The 19,873-nt window shown below is 45.0% G+C and overlaps 1 protein-coding gene across 3 annotated transcripts in view; it reads right to left on the reverse strand.

Moving 5' to 3' along the window:
* Positions 1–19,873, reverse strand: part of LOC123770667 (hippocampus abundant transcript 1 protein) — a 136,180-nt gene that overhangs the window by 27,348 nt on the left and 88,959 nt on the right. For all 3 annotated transcript variants that reach the window (XM_045762733.2, XM_045762732.2, XM_069305800.1), the window contains 4 exons: positions 17,555–17,617; positions 7,865–7,992; positions 1,817–1,994; positions 1,314–1,472 (listed from right to left, as the gene is read on the reverse strand). In XM_045762733.2, coding sequence (XP_045618689.2) covers positions 1,314–1,472; positions 1,817–1,994; positions 7,865–7,992; positions 17,555–17,617 — 528 coding nt within the window. The remainder of the gene's footprint in view (positions 1–1,313; positions 1,473–1,816; positions 1,995–7,864; positions 7,993–17,554; positions 17,618–19,873) is intronic.

A 19,873-nucleotide genomic window follows, 5' to 3' on the forward strand; every position in this document is an offset into this window, starting at 1 on the left:
ATAACTGAGAGTCATAGACATGATTTCAGTTGACACTTTTGTTTTATAATCGTTTTTGACCATTTTGGAAATTTTTTGACAATTCAATATTTTTTTTCTCCCTTCCTATTTATGCTACGATGCTGAGACTTGGACCAGATGAAACCCTTTTCATATACAACTTGCCAAAAAAGTTTGATTGAAATCGAACCAGTTTTCATTTATTGCATATTTGAAACTGACGCCCACCTTAAAGAGTTAGATTTCCCACACTGGGAAATGATTAAATTCATAAATGGAGGTATCACTGTATATACTTCCTCTTTTGCCTTTTGTACTGTAAAGTCTTTTGAAGGTATTTTTATCTGTTAATTGCCTGCCAATTTTTATAAGTTGACAACTACCACAGCCTGCCCTGTGGCCAGCCTTTTCTAGCAATTGACTGGTTTGTGAGGTTGCTCGTCTTTGAAGCCCACAGACTCGTATATCCTTCACATCCAGGTTAATCCATTAACTCCAATAGAAACTTGACAAGTTACCTCCTGAAAATTTCCACTTCTGTTCCAGTGATACATTTTATATTTGTTGACCGGAGATTAAAAAGTTTTAGATCACGGCTGTTTACATAGCTTTCCAGTTGTTTCTATGGCAACTAAACTGTTCATGGGATTGATTTTACACTCTCCATATGTTATAATTTGTTGTATTGGTTTTAAATGTGACTTTCTGGTACTTTCCATGTATATACTGTACGATGAAAACTCTCCTCTCTGTTGCAAGGAAAACAGTTTGAGTGCTCTGAGGTGGTACAATAAGTTTAAGAGCTCGATAGGTTCAATCCAGCCAGTAAAGGACCTCTTAATATTTTAAAGACCTAGATAGGGAGGGTCGCTGGGCACCAACCCTTAAAGTTTGTCCCTGTTCATTCTGTAGCAATTAACAGTCTGGTTGCAAATTGACTGGCAGGTCATTTCCCACAACTTGTAGGGCAAGGTTCAAGATGAGTTAATGGAAAGTAAAGCTATAAGCCTGTTAACACACGTTTGTATTATCTACTGTCATCAAATGTGTAAAAAAGAAAAAGAAACCTTTACTGAAGTAGAATCTAGGAATTAAGCCGTATTCTATACAAGACAGCACCAATGCTTAAAAGAACACCACCTTCTTGCAAACAAATTGATTTGTGCAAATAAAGTTTAACTTACACTGCCCCTATTAGACAAGATGGTAAAAAATAAAATCCAGAAAATTGTAATTCTAGGATTTGCTTGACCCAAACAATTCTGTATTTTTATATGCTGTAAATTATTATTAGTAAAATGAGCGTTATTTACCGAGAAAGGGTCAGCTTGTTCCCAGGAGATGTGGGCACTCCATGATGATGATAATCTAAGCTTTTCTGGTAATGACTCAGGTACTGCCACGAGAATGAAGAAAACGTCCAATATTGCTATAGCTGTTGCTAGACCAACCACAAGGTCATCACTGTGCACCTGGTGACAAAAAAATACAAATGTTATGGCAAGAAACTAAACCTGTCTAATAATCGTCCCAGCATTGATTAGCCAATGATTTATAAATTTATGTAACAAATCTAAATAGTTTTCTTAGTATCAGTACTGCTAGTCAAATTATGTATATTGCTTGAAGTTGATGTCATTAATTCTTCCTGCTAATGACAATTTTGCTAAAATGTATACATTGCCAAAACTGTATATTAAATGTCTAAATTATCTCACTTTTTTTGTACAAAACTGACAGTAAATGTAGATTTTTATTTTGTAATGCTTAGGATTATATACTTATTTAGTATAATGACACATAAATGCTTCCTCACTTTGCCAAGGTAAGCTCCTAATGCTGGTGAAGTGACCAAGCTTGCTGCAAAAGTGGCAGAGACCAAGCCGTAGGCACTGCTACGTTCCGATTCATCGGTTACGTCCGCAACATAAGCAAAAACAATGCTAAAAGTAACTGCAAAGACGCCCGACATGCTGATGAGAGCGAAGTACCACCTAGAATCATAGAAAATGGAAATAAAATTTTAGATATTATATGTAAGTCTGCAGGACATGCTTATCAAAGTTTAACAAAGCCTTTTTTACACATTAATTTTAACAACAAATATCTACAAGGGAAGAAGAGTAAATTCACCCATGAAACATAGGGGTCTACAGATCTTAGTTAGTTTCATTCATTTATTATGCACCCCATAAAAATCCTGTTAGTAGTAGTAGTAGTACAAAATGTTTCAGAGGTAGAATAGACTCGAACAAAACCCCCAATGTTCTACAGATGGGAACATTGCAAGCATTACTGGTTAACCAAACAAACCTGGGTTAGTTGTGTTGGGCAGATAATCTGGCATGTACCTTGCAGTATGGGAAAAATTAAGTTAGGATGACCAAACCACACATCAGAAGATGAAGAAGTATCTTCACTTTTCTTTATTACAGAAACTTTACTTTTTCTTCTGACGTATGGTTTGGTCATACCTTCAGCCACATGATTGTGACTCGTCGTCTTCGGTTGGTTAATAATTAAAACCAACAAAGCTGCTTTAATGAATGCTAAATACACAAATACACTATTGTAAGCGAATTAAATTTATTTTCGTATCTGCTCTGCCTTGCATTCTTCGACTAGTTCACTGCTTGATTACACTATGCTCACTATCATATTTTGTTGCATAAACAATGAAGTTGACACCTATACACAAGTAGGTTTGGGGATAAAGTGTTTAGAGAAATTACTGACTTGGAGAGAGTGCAGAGATGTTTTACTGCCCAAATCCATTCAATAAACCATGTAAATTACTGGAAATGCGCATCTGTAAAGCTGTATTCTCTAAAGCACAGGCGACCTACCTTGAGGTGCTTCCGGGGCTTAGCGTCCCCGCGGCCCGGTCGTCGACCAGGCGAGAGAGAAGCATAGTAATTTAAACTTGGAAATTATTAGAGGGACTGGTTCTAAATCTGCACGTTGAAAAAACAAACAAGACAGGCATGGCAGAAAGTGCAAAATAGTCCTGTTGGAAAGAGGTGTAATAGGCATGCTATTAGACAATTCTATCAAAATTAAGGGATCAAAACTTTTGAATGCCTGTTATGGCCTGGTTGGTCTACATTATATAAAACAAGTCGAAAGGAGAGGGAAGTACAAGCGCATGAACCACTGGTGTCCGCATCATTTTTTCTGGTGCTGCTCTTATTTCTGCTCTGCCGGCCCCACGATTATTTGCGTAAATGTAAACTACAGAACTGGATATATTTTGGACTTTGGGTCTAATAAGTGAAGTGTTACTACAAAGCCAGTAGGATGATGGAATTGTGTGATATTTATGTATTATTTGGTAAAGTTGGCTGGAAGCACAGGACGGTTACTGTACGATACATTGTTTAGGTTCAACGTTACCGGGAGAGGAACAGGGAGGTTTACGGTAATTGGTCTGGATCCATGCTAGAGAGAGCTGCAGCGATCCCATTTCATACATTGATATATAAATTAATATTGATACATTATTGTTCTTTCATTCTGTGCCATTAAGTTCTATTATTATTTGTAGTACAGTACAATATTACTGTATGTACATATGGAGGCAGTGTAATATTGGTATCTTATATAACTTTAAGGGATTCCATTGTGACTGTTTATCGTGGATCTTTGTTCGTACTGTAGTATAGCGGGGTTTAATGAAAACTATCAATTTTAAATTGAAACAATTTTTAAAATTGGTTGGACCAATTTTACTTTTCCAGTGGGGCTTGATCACACTCCATCATTCCTGTGGAAAATGGCATCTTTATTATTAATTATGAGGAATCACTGGGGGTCCGGGTCTGGGGTTGGGTCAGGTTGTACAGTATATATCCTTATCATTGGTATATTCTTATACTGTACTGTACATACACGGTACAGGGATTGGTTAGATTTTGTGGTGGGGTGTCAGGCTTACCACCGCTCACATCTCCTGTTTGACCTCAATCTGGCTCTGCACACTTTCACGCGTTTGGCTCAGGTCATGGTGACCCATATTCAGCTCTTGGGTGTTCGTATGTTGGCCTAATTTGATGCCTGGCTGGTTTGGGCTCCCAGCCCGTTCTTGTATCTGATAGCCAGGGATCTGGTCCTTTCCCAGCTTGCCAAGTTTGGGTTCCAGAGGAACCGCGAAAGTTCCAGTTGGTTTCGGCCCAGGTTCCGACTTAGCTGGGCCTCATTTAGGACGCTGTTGGCATCTCTATACCTGCCTTCAACAGCCTTGCCCTAGCTGCAGCATCGCTGTCTTTTGGTGTCGAGTTGGCCTCGGGTGACTTGGCAGTTGCTCAAGCAGCTGTGCAGAAGCCTCAACTTTACCCTCCGTGTCTATAAACTGGGCAAAGTTTGGCTTCAGAGGTTGTACTGGTTCCTCAGTGGCACTCATTTTCACCACTGCCACAACCACTGGGTGCAGACTCTGTTGCCCCTGTGTTGGCTGTTGTGTCCCCAGCTTCCTCTTAAGGCTTTTCAGGGGTTCAGGTCCCCTGGCGCCTTCCTCCACCCGCACTCAACGTCTTTATGGATGCCTTGGCTGTCGGCCATGCTTTGTCACTAGCGACTATCAGGCTGGTCAGGGGCGATGATATTCCCTTGTTCGTTGAGCACACAGTACTGTGTGCCCAACGTACAATGCAGAACATCATAGCTGTAAACAGCCACATAGTATAGTGGCTCTGTGGCATGCACCGAGGAGGAACTGGATTCCTCCTGGAATCTTGATCAGCATGTCATGCTGAATACTCTCACCTCATATCATGCAGTGCTGGTGGAGCCACTGCAGCTTGTGTTCGGAGTCAATACTGCCTTGGCTTTTGTTTCGCAGGCAGTCTTGTGTGCTATTTCACCTGTGGTTTGCTCATGTGCTGCCAGAACCAGCTTGATCTCTGGACCAAATGCTACATTTTATGTATTCCGCTCAGGTCACTGTGTCCGCCCCAACTCTGTTCACTGACCGATCTGAGGTGGGGCATGGGACCCTGAGGAAGTTTCATTGCTCCAGTAAGACAAGGATTAACCCAAAGTTATAATGTCTTGGCTGCCAATGTTTGAAATTAATAGAAAAAACATTGTGAAGCTTCCTGGGGAAGTTTTGGAGTGCTAGAGCTGCAGGTTGCAGACAAGACCAGCTCGAATTCATGATCACTTGAATTCTCCTCAGCCCCCACTGGAAGACGAGACTAAGGAGCCAAGTGATGGCTTGCAAGCAGCTTCCCTCATTTCTTGGTGAGACCTGGCAAGAGCACCAGGTGGTGCTGCCATATTACGCAATATTTCAAGTGTTGCCAAAGTTATACCTTTTTTTTATTTTACTGACCTTATGTGAATGTATGTTTATTATTAAATGTTTACATAGATTTTATTATTGAGTTTCATGTCATCCACTCTTCACTTTCCAATTACTTGCCTAGAGCAATGAGATGAACATAAATACCTAACATTGTGCCAAGACATCCATCCACCTTAGAATTTAGACGAGATTCATGTTGCAGTGTGGGGAGAGGCGTCCAGCAAGAGTAACGGGTGTGCAGCCTAGTCCCCCACACCACATTTATTTGGTGGCAACAGGAGAGCCAACCAAATTGGCAAACTTGCTAGTAGACGTATATTTGTGGCCACTAGGTACAGGAGTTGGCGAGCCCTGAGAGCAGCTCTGTATGAGAAGAGGCTGCAATAAGGCAACTCCTGGCCTTTATTCTACTCATCACGGAGGAAGAGACTTGGAGAGAGAGACTCCTACAAATGTCACTGGGATAACTTTGATAAAAGTGGTACCTGTGGAGGAATAACACCATGCCACACAGTGGAGCGGGATATGGGCTGTCCCCCCTCCCTCCTCCCCCCCAAACGAAGGTGTGGGTGGGATGAATGAGCGAGCGCTAATTTTGTAACATTTTAGATTGTTTACATACTATGGCCGTTTTCAAGCCTGCAGGTATCGAGGCAGCCAGCTATGGTTTGTTTTGACCGAATTACTGGGCATCTTCTTCGGTGGTGGCATAAATGAATAACTTAATATAACAATACCACAGGTCATTGTGCCTCTTGTAAAGGAACCAGGTTCTGGCCGAGTCCCTGGAAGGCCAAAGAACTCCACGACTCATGGCACCTAGTACAGTGGTACCTCGGAATACGAGTGTCCCTGTATACGAGTTTTTCGGAATACGAGCAGGATTTGCTCAGAAAATTTGCCTCGGAAGGCGAGGGTTGCCTCGGAACACAAGTTTGTTGATACACGTACAGGCCGACTAGCGTGTGGTGGCACGGCGATCGCGTCTCAGTTTACTAGTGTCTCGCGCCCAGTGACTATCCCGCCTGAATTCTTCAAAAGGATTTACAGTTTTTTGTCGTTTTTTTTTGGCCATTTGAGCATAAAAGTTGTTATTATATATCTCGCCATGGGTCTCAAGAAAGCCATTGGTAAGGTTCAACCTAAAAAAATAGCTGTGAGTAGAGGCAGTAGAGGATGTCCCTTCTTGATTAAGAAAATGAGTGAAGTATGGGAAGAACTGCAAAGTTTTGTTGAAAAAACTCACCCAGATAAAGCTGTAGCAGGCCGTTGCATTGACCTTTTAAATGACAATGTGATGTCTTACTACAGACAAGTGTTAAAATGTAGGGAAAAACAAGTGTCCTAGTGGTATGCAGGCAAAATGTGCCAGAGTGCGCACACCAGTGAAGTCCTCACTGCCTGATGTTATAATGGAAGGGGACTCCCCTTCCAAACAATAACACCTCCCTTCCTCCCTCCTCCTCACCATCTTCCATACGCCCACAGCAGTCATTAGCATGGGTAAGTAATAACTTGAACATAGTTTTGTAGGTTTATTTCGATGAATTAGGTATAAAATTTAGTTTGAAGTGAGGTGTTTGGGTAGTCAGGAACGGATTAATTCATTTCCCATTATTTCTTATGGGGAAATTAGCTTCGGATTACGAGTTTTCGGAATACGAGCTGTCTCCAGGAACGGATTCAACTCTTAAACCGAGGTACCACTGTAGATGGCATCTACAGCGGAGATAGTAGCTTCAGGGAGCAACCACAGCTCACCCAGAAATTGTGGTTTCATTACATTCAACATCTGGTATTTTCTGCTTACCCTTCGGTAAGGAGAAAAGGTGGTAGCTCTTGCCACCAACTTATCTTACCCAACAGTTCTTTTCATTCTTTCACCAGCTTGTACAACTCTACACACTTTCTTGCCATTCTTAACCAAATATTTCATTCATACATCACCACCTGACACTAAGAAAAATTTGTTCACAGTCTCTTTCTAATATCACTAAACTCTTCTTTATTACAGTACTTATCTACATTAAGAGCCAGTTGATTAACTATTTGATATGCATATTAATCATTTCAGGGATATGGTCTCTTGTGTTAAAATATTGGATAAATTGTTATACATCTAATACTTCATAATATAAATTCCCATTTGCATCAAATGATTTTAATAACTCTTGCTCTAGTTTTGTGACCTAATATTTATACTGTGTAAACAAATGGAATCCATATTACAGTACTTCTTTTTAAAGAAATCTATGCATTTCCATATTAAATATATTGTAAATTTATCTTACAGTTAGTAAACAAAGATCTATAAATGCTTTTTTGATGTACTTTAGTGAATTACACTTTAATCAAGAAAAGGCTAGTGATAATATAATATACAGGGTATCTAAATTATTATTGCAGTAAAAGTAATGTGTTCTCAGACATAACAACATTGGATCAAAACCCAACCCATAGGATAAAACATAGAATCGAGATGGGTTTTTATCCTATCTCAAATTATTGATATAGCACAGTCAAGTTAGCCAGATTATATACAAGAATGAGAGTGGCACTCACCATGTGTTGATCTTCATGAATGGGATGGGGAGGCAAGTGAAGAAGACGGTGATAAACAGGAAGAACTTGCGACCCCATAAGTCTGAGAGTGCACCAATGAGAGGAGCACTCAGGAAGGACAATATTCCCTGTAAACACAATACTTTAATAATAAGCAAACACAATGATTAATTATATTTAAATTTATTACTAAGAAGTTACTGTGACTCTACAATAAGCGAATGTAAAGCTAATGAGCATATTTTGCACAAAATGCTTTGCGTAATAGTAGCTTCATTAGTATGTAACTCCTGTCCCTACAATTATACATTACTCTTATGTTTCTGTATATACATTCTTTTAAATAAACATTGATTGATTGATTAAATATTCAGCCCAATAAATATTTTAACAAAAGTGCTTAAACTTTCATACATCATTACACAGTACAGTATAATTACACAGTACAGAATACAGTATGTACGGTGTGGATTTCATCTCATACTTGATGTTTAATATATAAGGCAAGTTGCAAGTTAAAACAGTCTGGAGCTGTCTACTACAAACAGTTTGAAGACAATAATATGGCTAAGAGCTCAGCAGTACTATACATTAAAGAACTGAGGCAGTGAGCAAACAACACCAGGCAATCTGCTGAGGGTGTTCTGGAAGTTCTTCTACTTCCCAGGCTAGGCCCAGGGCCAGGCTTGACCTTTGAGAGCTTGGTCCAACAGGGTGTTGCTTGGGCCAAGCAACAGCCTGGTCTGCAGGCCCGCAGGCCAACATATCCTCCACAGCCCAGTTGGTCTGGCACTTCTTGAAGAAAACTATCAAGTTTTCTCTTGAAGATGTCCACGATTGTTCCGGCAATATTTCTTATATACTTGCTGGAAGTATGCTGAACAACAGTGGACCTCAGATGTTTATACAGCTTTCTCAGATTGTGCTTATGGCACTCCTGCTCTTAAAAATAACGTCGCTTTTTGCTCGTATGCGCGCTATGGGCAAAAATGGACATAATTTGAAATAAAATCGGCTCACAAAAGTGTTGTACTGTCCCGTTTTCTGTTTGAGTCCTCCGGCTTACTCGGTAAAGTTAGAAGAGGAAACTTTCAATTAATGTTTTCGTGACATTTTAACACCTTAGGAGAATTTCCTGCCCTCCTAACCTACCAGAGGACCATTAACTTACTGTTTTGGAAACAAAAAATTCCAAAATTTATTTTAAATTTGTTTCATTTTCAAATTACGTCCATTTTCGGCCATACGGGCAAACGGCCAAATTCAGACATAATTTGTAAGAGAACAGGTTGCAACCTCTTCACTGGTTATATTCTGCATTTTCTTCCATATAGTTCACTCCAGTACGGTGTTATTTTACGGTGTAGATTTGGAACAGTAGATTTGACCCTCCAGTATTTTCCATGTGTATATTATTTGGTATCTCTCCCGTTTCCTTTCTAGTGAGTACATTTGGAGAGCTTTGAGACGATCACAATAATTAAGGTGTTTTATCGCGTCTATGCGTGCCGTATATGTTCTCTGTATTCCCTCTATTTCAGCAATCTCTCCTGCTTTGAAAGGGCAAGCGAGTACTGAGCATTACTCAAGATGGGACAACACAAGTGACTTGAAGAGTACAACCATTGTGATGGGATCTCTGAATTTGAAAGTTCTTGTAATCCATCCTATCTTTTTCTGGCTGCCGCAATATTTGCTTGGTTATGCTCCCTAAACGTTAGGTCGTCAGACATCATTATTCCCCGATCTTTTACATACTGCTTTCCTACTATGGGCAGATTTGATTGTGTTTTGTACCCTGTATAATGTTTAAGGTCCTCATTTTTACCGTACCTGAGTACGTGGAATTTATCACAGATAAACATCATGTTATTTTCTGCTGCCCAGTTTCGACGCAGAAAATCAAGTTCAAGTACTGGATGAACTTGAACTTGAAGCTCCCACACTACAGCACTGAATGACCAGTCATGAGATATTTCACACCAAGCGGTATGAGATGCCTGGAATTTTTCAATCACTTTATAACTCTCGTGTACTGATGTAAATCAGTACAATGGGCCACAGAAAATAAAATGGTATTTAATAAATATAAGTTCCAGCTCCATGGAAAAAAATGAAAATTTAAAAACGGAAACAAAGTACAGTACAAAACGCAGCCAAATCATACAATAATAGAACGTAAAAGGATTTGGGTGTGCTCATGTCAGAAGACCTTACCTTTAAAGAACACAAGTCATGTGGTCAGGGTGAGCTAAATAACTGTGGTGGTGGTGGTGAGGCTGTGGTAAATAACTGTGGTGGTGGTGAGGCTGTGGTAAATAACTGTGGTGGTGGTGAGGCTGTGGTAAATAACTGTGGTGGTGGTGAGGCTGTGGTAAATAACTGTGGTGGTGGTGAGGCTGTGGTAAATAACTCCCACAGCTTGGAGTTAGCTTACCCCCCCCCCCCCACCCTCTCAATACCTTGGAGTAGGCAGCACGCTATAACCTATAATTATGATGCCACAAATATGAAAATATTCGTTATAGCATCACTCCCATGACACCATGGTGTGATGAACCCATGATAAGTTTGTTTGTTTTAGTATAATTTAAACATTTTCATATTTACATAAAACTTCATACAGTTGTGAATATAAATATTCATATTTTACATGAAAAAACATGTTGTCTCTTGTTTCTCCATTAGTATAATTAAATTTCTTCTTCCTCTCTTCGATAAAATTTGTATTTTTTCCTTCCCTTAGTGACCCCCCCCCCCCCCCATCGTGAGGCTTTTCCCAATTCTCCCCCATACGTTCCAATTTCTCTTATGAAATTTAATCCTTAGCTCCATCCTATTCCAATTCATGTTCTTTCTTTATTATGCACCCCATACCCAAGCCGTGGGCGGTGGTGGAAAGGGTTACAGAGGCACATAATGGGTTCAGGAACTGAACCCCCATGTTCGTTTAGCTGGGCAGGTGACAAACTTCTGAAGTTCAGTTTCAGATTTAGCTACTCCGAACGAAGTATCCATGTAGCACGGGCTATGGTGAGCCCCATCTTCTGAAGCTAGTTACACAATTATTAATGTTACATACACCTGTGTGTGTATTCCCCTAGTTGTGTTTGCGGGGGTTGAGCTTTGCTCTTTTGGCCCGCCTCTCAACTGTTACTAACTACTATTCCCCCCCCCCCCCCCACACCACACACACCCCAGGAAGCAGCCCGTAACAGCTGACTAACTCCCAGATACCTATTTACTGCTAAGTAACAGGGGCATCAGGATGAAAGAAACTCTGCCCATCGTTTCTCGCCGGGACCCGGGATCGAATCCGGGCCCCACCGGATCACGCGTCCAGTGTTCTGTCCGCTCAGCCGCCGGCTCCCATATACGCCCACAACCACCCCAGCATCCACTTACCGCCCACCGTGAAATTAATCACCGCTGACCTATTTCTCGCATGGCGTTCTTCGGCTTGTCTCCATGTTCTTCGTGAAGGAAAACTTTACTGTGCGGGTGGGCTTCACCTTGGCTGATCGGTGTTGGGAACACACACATTCCGCCCCCACCCTAACAAACCCAGAATGGGAGGGAGCGTTTTAGCGCCAGCGAGAGACATCCGCCCCACCACCAGTTAAAGCTGTTGTAGCAGTCCAAGTGGAACAGCAAGCTGGCGTCGCCCGGGCTGGGTCCCACTAGGTCAGGGAGTGGAGGCGCTAGGACCCCCGTCTCCCCCAACAGAGGTGCACCCATAACCTCTACAACATAAAATGATCTCCATTCCCTAGAGCCGTTACGGGCTCGCCATAGCCCGTGCTACATGGACATTTCGTTCAAAGTAGCTAAAAAAAAAAAAAAAAAAATCTAGAACCGTGGTCGTGATTATTTACAAGTCTGATTCTTCGTAATAGTCTCTAATAGTCTCCTGAGACTGACGGATGCCTAAAACTACTAGTTCCTCTAGTTTTATTATTACTACTACTAGTTCCTCTAGTTTTATTAATTTCCAAGTACTTGGCAGGGTGTGTTAATGAAAGCGATCTCTATATAATTACTTTAGGCGTTGTAAAAAGGTAAAGATAAACTATTAAACGTAAATTATATACGCTAAAGCAATTAGTATATAAAGCCACAATAAGGCACATTGCCTAGCTGGTGGGCAACTCTCCTGAGCAGCAGTGAAACATTATAAAGATCAATGGAAGAGGTACACCCAAATTGTGGACCACCACACCATTCCCAGTCACACACACTGCTCCTAAAACCTTCTTATCTTGAGGTTATCTTGAGATGATTTCGGGGCTTTTTAGTGTCCCCGCGGCCCGGTCCTCGACCAGGCCTCCACCCCCAGGAAGCAGCCCGTGACAGCTGATTAACTCCCAGGTACCTATTTACTGCTAGGTAACAGGGGCATAGGGTGAAAGAAACTCTGCCCATTGTTTCACGCCGGCGCCTGGGATCGAACCCAGGACCACAGGATCACAAGTCCAGCGTGCTGTCCGCTCGGCCGACCTTCCTTTCATTTCCTATCTCCACTTGTCTTGCTACCGCCTGTGTTACCTCACTATTTATCAGTCATCCAGGGGATTACAACAATGTAATAAATTACTAGAAAGAAGACGAGAGAGATACCAAATAATATACACCTGGAAGATACTGGCGGGCCAAGTACCAAATCTACACAGTAAAATAACAACGTACTGGAGTGAACGATATGGAAGAAAATGCAGAATAGAACCAGTGAAGAGCAGAGGTGCCATAGGCACAATCAGAGAACACTGTATAAACATCAGAGGTCCGCGGTTGTTCAACGTCCTCCCAGCAAATATAAGAAATATTGCCGGAACAACCGTGGACATCTTCAAGAGGAAACTAGATTGAACAAATCCACAAGGGCCGTGATGAGGATTCGAACCTGCGTCCGGGAGCATCCCAGACACTGCCTTAATCGACTGAGCTACGACAGGGTTAAAAGGGTTGAAACCGAAGTTCTACTGAACTTACTGGATCCTGCAGCCTCTCCGAGGCACAAACCAGGCTTTTACACCCTCCCCCCCCCCTGCACCCGAGCTATGTCAACAGGCCGTTCTCCCTCTTCGCCCTTACATCATTACACACAGAGATCACACTAACGTGATGCATCAAATGAACAATGTGCAGAGGGGGGGGGGGGACTGTGTAAAAGCCTGGTTTGGTTAACAGTCATAACCCACATTCATACTCTCGTTTCTTCTCAGCCGTCGACGGATGGGAAGAAGTCCCAAGAAGTAACCAGTGTCCGTGGTGTAGTGGTAAGACCACTACACCACAGTGCCTGGCGTTCCGCAAGCGCTTTGTCATGGGTTCGTATCCTGGCCGGGGAGGATTTACTGGGTGCAAATCCTTAACAGTAAAATGTGTACTCGTTGTTGTAACAACGATTCTTCGCGGGGATCGTATTCCAGGGACCTGCCCGAAACGCTACGCGTACTAGTGGCTGTACAAGAATGTAACAACTCTTGTATATATCTAAAAAAAAAAGTCTATCGCCACGAGTTGTCTCTCACAGGATGCATCTGGGGTTAGCATGCAGTGAGAGGAGTCTAGGGTGACGGTGCTCAGGGGTTCTAGAGAGCACACTGACTATGAGTGCTCCTACTATACTTGTACTGTGCACAGCTTAACCCACAGTGAGGAGAGGACAAGCCAGCCAAGCTCACACCTCGCTTCACGTAAGTTAAAGCCTTCCCACAGGGCACCAATCAGAATGCAGTTTCAAGCAAAAACATGCATCTGATTGGGCCATTCCCCGAGCCACTGGGCGTCACTGAGGTGACTGGGGAGAGGGAGGAGAGAGTGTTATCAGGAGGGTTGGCGGGATATCAGAAGTGAGGTGAGCCGCGACCTCTCGCCCGTCACATGTCACCTCACACACCATTTCTGAACTTGGGTAGTTAGATATAGGCGATTACGAATGCTCAATACACACACACACAGTCACAGCCCCGCTCTTGTACCACTTAAGTCCACTACGGGCTCACCATAGCCCGTGCTACTTGGAACGTTTTATTCTCAGTAGCTGAATCTATAAACAGCAGCAGCTCAATACAGAGCAGCCATGAGTTACAAGTGTAGGAGAGAGCTCACCTCCCCTCACACCGTCACTTTTGCCAGCCGCTGTGATTTACAGTCATTCATATTACTATAATGTAATAGTTTAGAGCTCTATTGCATCGGTTATGTGTTTACTGCACTTGCCACTCCCATCACCATTACCCGGTCCCTCACTGTACCGGGAAGACCTTAGCTAGGACAAAGGGGGAGGGACAGGGAGGGGGAAGCACGCGCCAAGGGTATATACAGTAAAGAGACAACACACACATTATCACATTATATAAACTTATATAATGGCTCCAAAGAGCCTTCACTTACGGGCTCACCATAGCCCGTGCTACTTGCAACTTTTTGTTCCGAGTAGCTGAATCTAAAACAACGCCAAGAAACAGTATGGAGTGAGCGATCAATGGAGGAGGAGGGGGGCAGCGACCCCGGAGCGCGCCACACTGCCGTGGGTGGGTGGCCGGCCCACCACACCATAACTCAGCCAGATATTACTACCACCACTAAAGACGACACAAGAGGGTGGGTAGTGAAGAACAAGAGAGAGACCTCAGTAAGGATACATTAACTTAGACCAGGATATGACTACAATTATTAAATATAATTACTCACGCATGTAACAACCTGTCATCTTACAAATTACGTCTGAATTTAGCCGTTTGTCCGTACGGCCGGAAACTGACCTAATTTGAAAATGAAAAATAAAAATAAATTTGAGATTTTTGTCCAAAACAGTAAGTTAAGGGTCGTCTGGTAGGTTAGGAGGGCAGGAAATTCTCGTAACGTTTCAAAACGTCACGAAAAACGTTAATTGAAAGTTTCCTCTCCTAACCTAACAGACTAACCTCGAGGATACAAACAGAAAACGGCACAGTACATCACTTTCGTGAGCCGATTTCATTTCATATTACGTCAGTTTTGGGCCATTGTGCGCATACGCACGAAAAGCGACGTCCCGCCAAACACACACCGAAGCTACGACGTTGGTACAACGTTCGAACACGTTTTAACACGTCCTAATCAGTTATAACAACTTTATTACAAGTTGTAATAAGCGGAAAATAGAGACAGTTACGGTTTGTGTTTCCCGGGGTTATTTAGAGAGGACGGGTTGGTTACCCAACAGTTCTTACCGTCGATACCTTAACACAACACCACAGCCTTAAATACTCATAACCTGTGTTGATGAAGTGTCTCATGACGTCACCTATATTACCACCACCTGGGCGATGGTTGTAGCCACCACCTGGGCGATGGTTGTAGCCACCACCTGGGTGATGGTTGTAGCCACCACCTGGGCGATGGTTGTAGCCACCACCTGGGCGATGGTTGTAGCCACCACCTGGGCGATGGTTGTAGCCACCACCTGGGTGATGGTTGTAGCCACCACCTGGGCGATGGTTGTAGCCACCACCTGGGCGATGGTTGTAGCCACCACCTGGGTGATGGTTGTAGCCACCACCTGGGCGATGGTTGTAGCCACCACCTGGGCGATGGTTGTAGCCACCACCTGGGTGATGGTTGTAGCCACCACCTGGGCGATGGTTGTAGCCACCACCTGGGCGATGGTTGTAGCCACCACCTGGGCGATGGTTGTAGCCACCACCTGGGTGATGGTTGTAGCCACCACCTGGGTGATGGTTGTAGCCACCACCTGGGCGATGGTTGTAGCCACCACCTGGGCGATGGTTGTAGCCACCACCACCACCACCTGGGTGATGGTTGTAGCCACCACCACCACCTGGGCGATGGTTGTAGCCACCACCTGGGCGATGGTTGTAGCCACCACCTGGGCGATGGTTGTAGCCACCACCTGGGCGATGGTTGTAGCCACCACCACCTGGGCGATGGTTGTAGCCACCACCACCACCTGGGTGATGGTTGTAGCCACCACCACCACCACCTGGGTGATGGTTGTAGCCACCACCACCACCTGGGTGATGGTTGTAGCCACCACCACCACCTGGGTGATGGTTGTAGCCACCACCACCACCTGGGTGATGGTTGTAGCCACCACCACCACCTGGGTGATGGTTGTAGCCACCACCGCCACCACCTGGGTGATGGTTGTAGCCACCACCACCACCACCTGGGTGATGGTTGTAGCCACCACCACCACCACCTGGGTGATGGTTGTAGCCACCACCACCACCACCTGGGTGATGGTTGTAGCCACCACCACCACCACCTGGGTGATGGTTGTAGCCACCACCTGGGTGATGGTTGTAGCCACCACCACCTGGGTGATGGTTGTAGCCACCACCACCTGGGTGATGGTTGTAGCCACCACCACCACCACCACCACCTGGGTGATGGTTGTAGCCACCACCACCTGGGTGATGGTTGTAGCCACCACCACCACCACCTGGGTGATGGTTGTAGCCACCACCACCTGGGTGATGGTTGTAGCCACCACCACCTGGGTGATGGTTGTAGCCACCACCACCACCACCACCACCTGGGTGATGGTTGTAGCCACCACCACCTGGGTGATGGTTGTAGCCACCACCACCTGGGTGATGGTTGTAGCCACCACCACCACCACCTGGGTGATGGTTGTAGCCACCACCACCACCACCTGGGTGATGGTTGTAGCCACCACCACCACCACCTGGGTGATGGTTGTAGCCACCACCACCACCACCACCTGGGTGATGGTTGTAGCCACCACCACCTGGGTGATGGTTGTAGCCACCACCTGGGTGATGACTATAAGAACATAAGAACAAAGGTAACTGCAGAAGGCCAATTGGCCCATACGAGGCAGCTCCTATTAATATGTAGCACATCTTTGTTTCAAAATGGATCTCAGATTATCATCACATACAGAACTTTCAGCTTCTGGCAGATATGAAATGGCGAGGAAATACCCGGTCCACCCTGGACCCCCCCCCCCTCTACCCCATCCGGTCCACCCTGGACTTCCCCCCCCACCCGGTCCACCCTCGACCCCCCATCCGGTCCATCCGGGACCCCCCATCCGGTCCTGCTTGATACCTGGTTGATGGGGTTCTGGGAGTTCTTCTACTCCCCAAGCCCGGCCCGAGGCCAAGCTTGACTTGTGAGAGTTTGGTCCACCAGGCTGTTGCTTGGAGCGGCCCGCAGGCCCACATACCCACCACAGCCCGGTTGGTCCGGCACTCCTTGGTGGAAACAATCTAGTTTCCTCTTGAAGATGTCCACGGTTGTTCCGGCAATATTTCTTATGCTCGCTGGGAGGGTGTTGAACAACCGCGGACCTCTGATGTTTATACAGTGTTCTCTGATTGTGCCTATGGCACCTCTGCTGGGGCTGCTGGACCCGGATGGGGGGTCCAAGATGGACCCTCCATCCGGTCCACCGTCGACCCCATACATGAACAAAGATGACATTCTAACAACTATCAACAGGGAGGGGGGGGGACTACGCTTTAGCATTTACTATTTTCATTTTACTATCACCCGTAAGTGTAAGAGTATAGTTACACTTGACAAGATGTGCTCTACAACGCCTCACAACCCCTCCTCCTCCTCCTGCCTCACAACCCCTCCTCCTGCCTCACAACCCCTCCTCCTGCCTCACAACCCCTCCTCCTGCCTCACAACACCTCCTCCTGCCTCACTCACCTTGATGCCCACTATGAGGCCGTTCATGAGGAAGGTGTGGTCCGGGAACGTGTCGTTGAGGACCTGCAATACAAAACATAACATTAACAACTTTTACAAGCGACAAAGTATTCAAGAAATGTTAATACAAGCAAGAAGTTCATGCGAGTATTACATAGGGGGCCATGCAACACCCAGACGGACACGAGGTTACCTTGAGATGATTTCGGGGCTTTAGTGTCCCCGCGGCCTGGCCTGCATGTGGGCCTGCAGGCCGCTCCAAGCAACAGCCTGGTGGACCAAGTTATCCCAAGTCGAGTTTGGCCTCAGGCAGGGGTCGGGGAGTAGAACAACTCTGAACACTCTCCAGGCAATCTCCAGGTCTGCCATCAATCTGGGTGGCTGAAGCGAGTGTGTACAAGCAAGCTGCCAACACTGTGAATATGGATGAGGTGTCAAGTGTGATGTGAGGCCACAGTGTCCAGGCACACTCTGGGGTCAGGTCTGCCTTGTGTTGTAACTGCCACTAGGTAGCTTGTTTGGCAGGGGAGACTGGACTATATTACACCACACACACACACACACACACACACACACACACACACACACACACACACACACACACACACACACACACACACACACACTGTGCCTACCACTCTCCATAGTGTATAACAAATCACTGGCAACAGGGGAACTGCCAGATATTTGGAAAGCAGCTAACGTAGTCCCGATATACAAGAAAGGGAATAGACAGGAGGCACTGAACTACAGGCCAGTGTCCCTAACCTGCATACCATGCAAGCTGATGGAGAAGATTGTGCGAAAAAAACTAGTGGAGCATCTGGAGCGAAGGAACTTTGTAACACAGCATCAACATGGGTTCAGGAATGGCAGGTCCTGCCTCACAGGGTTACTTGAATTCTACGCCCAGGCAACAAAAATAAGGCAAGAAAGAGAAGGGTGGGCAGACTGCATATTTTTGGATTGTCAGAAAGCCTTTGATACAGTGCCACACAAGAGGCTAGTGCGAAAGTTGGAGATGCAGGCTGGAGTGAAAGGGAAGGTACTCCGGTGGATAGAGGAGTACCTAAGCAACAGGAGACAACGAGTCTGTGTGAGGGGTGAGGTCTCAGATTGGCGAGACGTCACAAGTGGAGTCCCGCAGGGGTCAGTCCTTGGACCTATACTGTTTCTGGTATATGTAAATGATCTCCCAGAGGGTATAGATTCGTTCCTCTCAATGTTTGCCAACGATGCAAAAATTATGAGGAGGATTGAAACAGAGGATGATAGTAGGAGGCTACAAGATGACCTGGATAGACTGAGTGAATGGTCCAACAAATGACTGTTGAAGTTCAACCCGAGTAAATGCAAAGTAATGAAACTAGGCAGTGGAAACAGGAGGCCAGGCACAGGATACAGAATAGGAGATGAAGTACTTAATGAAACAGACAGAGAAAGATCTAGGAGTTGATATCACACCAAACCTGTCTCCTGAAGCCCAAATAAAGAGAATAACGTCTGCGGCATATGCGAGGCTGGCTAACATCAGAACGGCGTTCAGGAACCTGTGTAAGGAATCATTCAGAATCTTGTACACCACATATGTAAGACCAATCCTGGAGTATGCGGCCCCAGCATGGAGCCCGTACCTTGTCAAGCACAAGACGAAGCTGGAAAAAGTCCAAAGGTATGCTACTAGACTAGTCCCAGAACTAAGAGGCATGAGTTATGAGGAAAGGCTGCGGGAAATGCACCTTACGACACTGGAAGACAGAAGAGTAAGGGGGGACATGATCACAACCTACAAAATCCTCAGGGGAATCGACCGGGTAAACAAGGATGAACTATTCAACACTGGTGGGACGCGAACAAGGGGACACAGGTGGAAGCCGAGTACCCAAATGAGCCACAGAGATGTTAGAAAGAACTTTTTCAGTGTCAGAGTAGTTAGTAAATGGAATGCACTAGGAAGTGATGTGGTGGAGGCTGACTCCATACACAGTTTCAAATGTAGCCCAGTAATTTGAAAGCCAGTTTCAAATTCCTGAGCCCAGTAGGCTCAGGAATCTGTACACCAGTTGATTGACGGTTGAGAGGCGGGATCAAAGAGCCAGAGCTCAATCCCCGCAAGCACAACTAGGTGAATACACTTCGCCAGCACCTAACACCAGTGACGAGCAGTCAGCTTTAAGCCCAACCACCTCCAACTTTTTAAACAAGTTGGTGTTCTCAGGTAGAGTGGGGGGGGGGGGGGGAGGGGGGTGGTGAGCCGAGATAACTTGGGGGTGGGGTGGGGGGGGGGTAATGTTGTGAGGCACACAGCCTCAAGACCAG

This window comes from Procambarus clarkii, chromosome 56, assembly GCF_040958095.1.
Source record: "Procambarus clarkii isolate CNS0578487 chromosome 56, FALCON_Pclarkii_2.0, whole genome shotgun sequence".
In the NCBI taxonomy this organism is placed as follows: domain Eukaryota; kingdom Metazoa; phylum Arthropoda; class Malacostraca; order Decapoda; family Cambaridae; genus Procambarus; species Procambarus clarkii.